General features: G+C 37.9%; 1 protein-coding gene across 1 annotated transcript in view; it reads right to left on the bottom strand.

Moving 5' to 3' along the window:
- Positions 1–1,929: 1,929 nt before the first annotated feature.
- The window catches only part of LOC103202261 (calcyclin binding protein), an 11,682-nt gene continuing 5,099 nt past the window's right edge, over positions 1,930–8,512 (bottom strand). Inside the window, exons 2-5 of the mRNA XM_007947091.2 lie at positions 6,035–6,131; positions 5,672–5,771; positions 3,360–3,457; positions 1,930–2,086 (exon numbers count right to left, since the gene is read on the bottom strand). Of these exons, the coding sequence (XP_007945282.1) occupies positions 1,930–2,086; positions 3,360–3,457; positions 5,672–5,771; positions 6,035–6,131 (452 nt within the window). The remainder of the gene's footprint in view (positions 2,087–3,359; positions 3,458–5,671; positions 5,772–6,034; positions 6,132–8,512) is intronic.

Raw genomic sequence — 8,512 nt, forward strand, 5'->3', positions numbered from 1 at the left:
ACCAGAAGGCTGGCGGTTCAAACCCACCAGCCACTCCTCGGAAGGAAGGTTGGGCAATCCTACTTCCGTAGTGATACTACCTCGGAAATCCAAGGAAGGGGTCGCTATGAGTTGGGTCCAACTCGACGGCATATAACAACAAGTTAAATTCTATAGTATAGTCTTCCCCTACTTTATCCATGTCTATCAATTGTATAGTTACATTTTGATCCATGTGGCTTTTTACTAACCACAGTATTAAAAACCTATTTCCATCTGTTCTGATAGCCCCCTTTACTGTTCTAAAACTTCCATGTGCATTTGCACTTAGATCTTTTTCTATTCTGTTCCACTGTTCTACTCTCAACACCATTCTCTTTATTCAACACTAGTTTTAGAGATTTTTATGTGTTTCAGTATCTGGTGACAGCTATATTATATATAAATCCTGTCACTTTTACCAAATACTATTATTTTCTATAGTATTTTTGGTTGGTCCTCTTGGATAGTTCCCCTATGCTTCTCTCATCTAATTGCATTGGCTACTAGCCCAAGTACAGTATAGTAATGGAGACTATGCATCTTGCTCTTTTTTTGTTCATTTTAGTGAACAGTTTACTTTTAGTTTTACTTTTTGACACACTCCTAGACAAAGAGATAGTAAAACTATTCCACTACATAAAAATCTTACTTTTTTAAACATAGGAATACATGGATTTTTTTCCAAGTAATTGTTTTTGCTTTATGGTTATTGCTTTCGTAAGCCATTCGGTCCATGGCAAACCTATCTAATTGGTATTATACAAAGATGCTCGTCTAATGTCAAATTAAGATTTAGTTTCAAGTCTATATTCATAAAGAAATGTTTATATCTAGGGAGATACACTTGTGACGTTACATGATTGTTACGTGCCGTCGAGTTGGGACTGACTCACAGCGACCCCTCCTTGGGTTTCCAAGGCAGTATCACTACGGAAGTAGATTGCCTCATCTTCCTTCTGAGGAGTGGCTGGTGGGTTTGAACCACCAGCCTTCTGATTAGCAGTCAAGTGCCTTAGGCACTATGCTACCAGAGCTCCCCAGGTTACATCATTAGGGCATGATAATGCATGGCATGTTAAATGCTCAACTACTAACCAAAAGGCTGGCAGTTTGGAGCCCCCTTGGCAGAAAGGCCTCACGATCTGCTTCCAAGAGGTCAAGACTTGAACACTATGGGGCAGGACTGTACTCTGCAACACATGGGGTTGTCATGAGTCAAATCAATGCAAAAGTAATTTTGTCTCTTTTAAAATACATTATTTAAGCTACCAGTAGAAGAGAGTTAACTTTTCTATCACAACCTTTTAGCACAGGTACAAATTCGTATCTTATGCAAGGAGCACTGGTGACACAATGGTTAAGCACATGGCTGTTAACTGAAAGGTTGGCAGTTCAAACCCAGCAGTCACTCCATGGGAGAAAAGACTGGCCATCTGTTCTCATAAAGATTACAACCTAGAAAACTCTATGGAACAGTCCTATTGCCACAGAGGGTTGCTGAGTCAGAATCATCTGTTAGTACACAACAACTCCTATTCTTATATTGGTAGCAGTGGATGCCAGTAACTTAATAGACAACAAATACTTTTGTACTTCTCAGCTGAACAAAAATACAGACAATGTGGCACTTTTATTAGGCAAGACCTGCTTTTTAAATTTTCAAGCAAAATGCAGTAATAATCCACCTTTGAACAAAATGACCAGGTACTGATGAAATTATCTTTGGAGGAAGTGTTTAATAAACATATTATATTTAAATAAATCCTCCCATAGGAAATGGAGAATTCACTGCCTTTACTTAAAGAAGCCTATGAGATAGATATGTCAATTTCATCTGTGCAGCTCACCAACGTTCTCTTACAGGAAACTATTTCCCCATCACAGTTCCCAAAAGGATCTTAAAAAGTCTCAAAATTCTATATCTCCTTTGGCTTGCTTCTCTCTTGATTCTACCCAGGCTTTATTAATGGTTCGCTTCATATCATCATCTCCATCTTCATAAATTTTCTTTAGAACATTCATCAGTCCCTCGCTAGGATCTGATTCCGTGTCATAAGAAGGTTTTCTGTGAAAGAACACAAGGACAATAAGGTAGTAACAAAACATTCAATACATGCTCACATAAAGCTAGAGGAAAGAAACTACACAAAGGTATGACTTAACATTAGTAGGGAGTAGAGGAGTGAATACAAGACAGTATCTAAAGATGTTCACAATTGACGGTAACACTCAGAAAGAGTGGTCATCAAAATGGTAACATCTTGGGACTGTGGGATTTCAGGAGACGTTTACCTTTTTCCTTCCCCTTTTACTTTTCTGAATTATTTTAATGTTTACAAGCATGTTTCCTTATCTTATTCAGGGGGGAAAAAAATAAAAACTTTCACTGAGGGAAAACACAAACGTACATTACACATACACACACACTGGAGCACAAATATTTTTAATGAGAAAAACTCCTCTCTTAAACCTCAGATTCATGGATCAGGGACTTGTGATGAAAGCATAGTTTTTAATCTGATACCCCAAGTTCAAAGAATGTCCAAACTGGGCATTTATATTTTATTTTATATTTGATTATTCATTCACCACATATTCATTTACTCACCTCACTTATTAAAGTGTCAGGTTCTGCACTGTACACTGGGTATATAATATGAGTAAGACAGGATCTTGTACTGAAGTCAGTTTAGATTTAAAATTGACTGTACAGATAGTCCTATATGCCAAACTAGCCAACCACATCCCAAATGCATGGTGCCTATTAGATGGGGGAAGTCAAAGAAATATGGATGGCTAAGTGACTCAATGTAGTACATCACCACTGCAAGGGAAGGTTTGAAACATAAAAGAACACTTGACCTACAATGGAAGTATCTTTGAGTAAGTATTTTTTAGAAGTCATTAAACAGAACGTTAAATATTTCTTTTGCCCTACACCAGTTATATTCAAACTATTAAAAACATCTGTGGATTCAAATATATCTGGGTCTCCTAGAACTACTGAAATAGAATCTCTGGGAATAGGCACAGAATTTGCATAGAAGCACCAATGGTTGTCTGTGCCCAGGGTTAAAAACCAGCACTAAAAAAAGATAACCAAAACCATAAGGACCTCCGAAAAAGCAACTTGGCTGGACACATGCCCTCTTGAGGTAGGATCCAAGAGCTGAAAGCAGATACACAAGATAATCAAATGTAGTCGTAGACTTTAGAGGTAAATGGTCAAATCACAGACTATATAGCTCTATTACCTATAAAGATAAAAGTATTAACAAAAGTCTATAATCTCAGCAAAGAATACATTAAACATCATCAAGAAATGAAAGCAGACTCACTCTTTCTCTTTGCATTCTTTTTCAACCTGAGTCAGATAGTCCCACCTTGTGTTTTCAGCTTTCTTTCTACACAAGATAAGGACTGTATCAGTCTTGACCTGGAAAAAAGTGGGTACAACTTGGAACACATTGACATAAGCATATATAAGTAGAATACAACTACTATGAAACCTATGAGAACTAGAACTATGAGACTGCTTTGTTTTTCCATAGCTCAGCCTCTGATAGGGTCCATTCTATTCTATCGCTATTAAACCAAAAACCAAAGTCACGGCCACTGAGTCAATCCGACTCATGGTAACCCCTCCTTAGGTTTCCAAGGTGGTATTATCTCTACGGAAGTAAATTGCCCAATCTTCCTTCTGAAGAGTGGCTGGGGGGTTTGAACTGCCAGTCTTCTTCTGGTTAGCAGTCAAATGCCTTAGGCTATTAGTAAAAAAATATTTTTCACTCTCTGATAGGTTTCTGCCTTACACAAAGACCAGTTTTCACAGGTTTCAATGTATTTATACCTTCAAATACTAAAGTGCCATGAAAAAAATGGAGTGTCATGGGGCAAGGCAGTAACTGCATTAGAAAGGCCTCTCTGAAGTAGCATCTATGCTGAGACAATAAGCTCCAAGGAAAGCACATTCTAGGCAGATGGAGCAGTAAGTGGGAAGGCTCCAAAGTGGGATGAACTTGGTGTTTGTGAAAGGAGAAGTAGCTAGATTTCAGTGATCAAAGGAGAAAATTATATAGTATGAGTGGTCAAAGGACAGGCAGGAAACCAGATCATGCAAGGCAGCATGGAGCAACATGAGTTTGGGAGAAAGTGGAAAAAGCAGGAAAATCCAACTCTGTGTAACTTGATATCCGTAAAACTCCTAGGAATCTCTTGGGTATTCCTTCACCTGTAAGATTATAGTGGATGAAAAAGTGCAATGAAACACAAGCTAATCAATAAACTATATTCTAATATTACCTTTAAGCTGCTACATAACTATATATAAACAGTTTACATATGGACTCAACACATTAAATTAGGTAGAAAAGAGGGACTGTCTGAATTTGTGAGAAGTACAAAAAATTTTTAAAAGACAGTGTCACTATTTTTAGGGCTTCTACTAATCCCAACTTAAGTGTTTGAGAACTCTTTTATGTTTTCAAAAACTTAACTCCTAAAACTACTGTCCCAAGATAATCTTTAAACCTTAAGCCAAAAACATCCCCTGAAATTATCTTAACTGAAGAGTAATTGAGCTTAACTAGTAAAAGAGGCCTGCCTTGAGCATTATGCTCTTTTAAGAACTATCTAGATGGGATCAAACTGACAACAGCAACTGAAGATTAATTAGGAACCCGTGGGTACAGAGTTTATGTTAATGAGAGAGGTACAACTCAGAAAAGGAAGGTGAGAATGATCGTATAATCTGAAAAATGTAATCACTGTTACTAAACTGAACATGTACAAGCTGTTGAACTGGTGTATTTTGCTGTGTGTATTTTTAAAACAACAAAATAAAATTCAGGAAGAAAAAACAAAAATACCTTACACACAGTTTTCTAATAATAGCCACTGCTACTTCGGTACTTTACATGTACTTTTATTCCAGTACATCATTTCAATTTTGTAAGATAAATTACTATTCCCATTGTAAAATGAGGAAACTGAGGCACAGTGTGATTATATAAGCTGCCAAAGGTCACACAACTCATAAGTGGCAGAGCTAGCACTAAAACTCAAGTCTCACTCTTAAAACATTTTAATGGATTATTTCCCTCCTGATTATACTACAATATTCTTATAATAATCTATTTTTCCAGAGCAGGAGCTGACAAGGTTTTTCTATAAAGGGTCAAAATAAGTATTTTAGGTTGTGGACCACATGGTCTCTGTGACCAGTACTCCACACTGCCGCTGTAGCACAAAAGTAGCCACAGACAACCCATATAGAGACGACCATGATAATGTTCCGATAAAAATGTGCCGTATTTGTAAAAGGGAGCTCTGGTGGCACAATGCCTGAGGCATTTGACTGCTAACCAGAAGGCTAGTGGTTCAAACCCACCAGCCACTCCTTGGAAGACTGGGCAATCTACTTCCACAGTGATACTGCTTTAGAAACCCTAGGAGGGGTCGCTATGAGTCAGATCCAACTCGATGGCATTGAATTTGGTTTGGTTTTTTGGTATTTGTAAGAACAGGTAGCATGCTGTAGTTTGAGGATCCCTGTTCCTTCTAGTCCATTGCAATTCTAAGTTAGTCAACTTAGGTCAATTTAATAATATTTCACAGTCTCACAATTTAAAAAAAGAAAAGGCAAACTCACCTTTTTTGAACTGCCATCCACAGAGATAGGTTTCAAGAGGTTGTTCACGATCATGGAGTAACTCTTCCCATTTAGATTCTTTACCAGAAGATCAAATGACCTACAACACAAAAAAGAATAGATAATCTGTCTGGTTCTATAAAAGGCGCTCTACAGTTCTTCTGAAAAGAAGCTACAAGTTTTATTCCAGCATCTGCATTTGACCAGCTCAAATGATTTTAAGACCCATCATCATCTGAGTAGGTAAGAAGGACAATTAATTCTAAATTTAAGCAGGATTTTAGGAAAAGAAAAGAGCTCTGTGTTAAAGCAATCTCTCTTAACGATCTAATCACTGTTTTCCCCATTATAATGAGAACTCACCTCTCTGTGAAATGCACCTGCACATTCTCAGGGGGCACTTGATGGACTCCAGGTAAGGTGATGTAGATTTTCACAAACTTATCTGACTGATCCCAGCCTAGCAAAAACAGAAGATGGAACACAAATTAAGTCTCTGAAATTATCTCTAGAATAGCAAGTGCATGTGGCTCATACTAAAACCAAAAAAACCCAAACTCACTGCCGTCGACTCGAATCCGACTCATAGCAACCCCCTTCTTGGGTTTCCGAGGCAGTATCTACATAGAAGTAGGTGGCCCACTCTTCTTTCTGATGAATGGCTGGTGGATTTGAACCACCAGCCCTCTGGTTAGCAGTCAATATGCCTTAGGCACTACGCCACCAGAGCTCCTGTGGCTCATTATAAACCTCAGTAATAAAAATATAGTAAGTAATAGAAACATGAGAAAATTTTCTAGATGGAGAAACTGAGGATCAAAGCAGTTACATATAATCCATTTAAAATTAGGATCAAGCAAGTGGTAGAACCTGCAATCAAATCTAGGTCTACTGAACACAAAGTCCATGCTCTTATTTCTTAGAATAAACTAAAAAATATGACAGTTAAATAATTATTTATGAGTAGATCATTTTCCCTTTTATGGAAATACACCAGCACAGGCAGTTTGCAGGTTATTAATGTCCAACTGACATACAACCTATATGAACCAACCCCCGTAAAGCCTCTGATATTAAAAATATGAGATACATACAATGGTTCATAATAACAAATGGGAGATATTCTGTGCATGTAACAAAACACTACTACTACATTATTATGTTAAAGATGTTTTAGTGTATCTGGAAGTTTAATTTTTTTACGCATAGAAAGGTATATTACATAGTAAGACAAACATTGGACAGATTGACTTTAGATACAAACTGTACCTAACTGTTCCAACTTACATAACAAATTTGACTTAAAGACAGATTTAGGAAGGGAACTTCTTCATCACCTGGGAACTGCCTGTACTATTAACTCCAGAACAATTTCTATCTTCAATCAACAAATGTAATCCTAGTTTCCTCAATTCCTTTCTGGGCCCAGGTAGAATATAAATTTTAAAAGCCCAATTCTTCATCCAAATTTGCTAGTGTGACTAACCTACCAATATCTGCATTAAAGGTTATTCTGCTATGTATTATTAAACAATTTAGTCTCTAACCCAAATGAATTCTGCCAACACAAAAAAATACAGAACCTTGATATAAAGCTTTGTTTAGGGGACACTGAGCTTTTGTTAAGGGTAATGAAAAAATTTGGAAATGGATTAATGGGGGTGGTTGAACAATATGATGAATGTAAAATGTCATCACTAAAGTATACATGACAAAAAATGGCAAATGTTTTATCACATATATACATACCTACTAGGAAGACTGGGCAATCTACTTCCATAGAGATACCACTTCGGAAACCCAAGGAGGGGTCGCTATCAGTCTGATCTGAATCAACAGCAGTGAGTTGTTTTTTTTTTTTTAAACTATCTACTACAATGAAAAGATGAGAGCGCTGGTAGCATAGTGGCTAAGGCACTTGACTGCTAACCACAAGGCTGGCGGTTCAAACCCACCAGCCACTCTTCAGAAGGAAGGTTGGGCAATCTACTTCCGTTGTGATCCTGCCTCGGAAACCCAAGAAGGGGTCGCTATGAGTCGGGTCCAACTCGACGGCACACAACAACAACAACAACAACAACAACACCACAATGAAAAGGAGCTCTGGTGGCCCAGTGCCTAAAGCATTATACTACTAATCAGAAGGCTGATGGTTCAAACCCACCAGTCACTCCTTGGAAGGAAGGTTGGGCAATCTACTTCCGTAGTGATTGATACTGCCTCGGAAACCCAAGGAGGGGTCAACATGAGTCAGATCCAACTCGGGGACAATGTGTTTGGTTTCTGTTTGTCTTACTACAATGAAAAGAAGCATATTCTATACATCAAGAATAGAAATGTGTACATGTATATACATACTCATCCCTAAGTGTTCCTCACTTAGTCCTATACAATAGAAAATTAGGGTTAATCAAGAAAGCTATTAACCCTCCTAGATAGTTTTGTAGAACTTCATCTAGTGTCTTCCCATTAATTCAATCCATTTTCTACACTAGTAGAGCTATCAACACAAATCTGGGTTCCTGGTTAAAATGCCATCCCCATCCTTCCCTTATCCTAACATCTTCAAAGCTGATTCCTATAATCAACTGGGTACACAGTGCATCTCTTAAGCGCAAGGTACACATCCCTCTTTGTTATCTGACCTCTATCCTAGCAGTTTTTGGCCACTACAGATTGACAATACTCAAAATACATCATGCCTTAAGAAATGGTTAAGCACTTGGCTGCTAACTGAAAAGTCAGCGGTTTGAATCCCCAGCCACTCCTCGGAAGGAAGGTTGGGCAATCTACTTCTGTAGTGATACTGCCTCAAAAACCCAAAAAGGGGTCGCTATGAGT

Source organism: Orycteropus afer, unplaced genomic scaffold, assembly GCF_000298275.1.
Source record: "Orycteropus afer afer isolate SDZICR_OR568_19922 unplaced genomic scaffold, OryAfe1.0 scaffold00175, whole genome shotgun sequence".
Lineage (NCBI taxonomy): Eukaryota > Metazoa > Chordata > Mammalia > Tubulidentata > Orycteropodidae > Orycteropus > Orycteropus afer.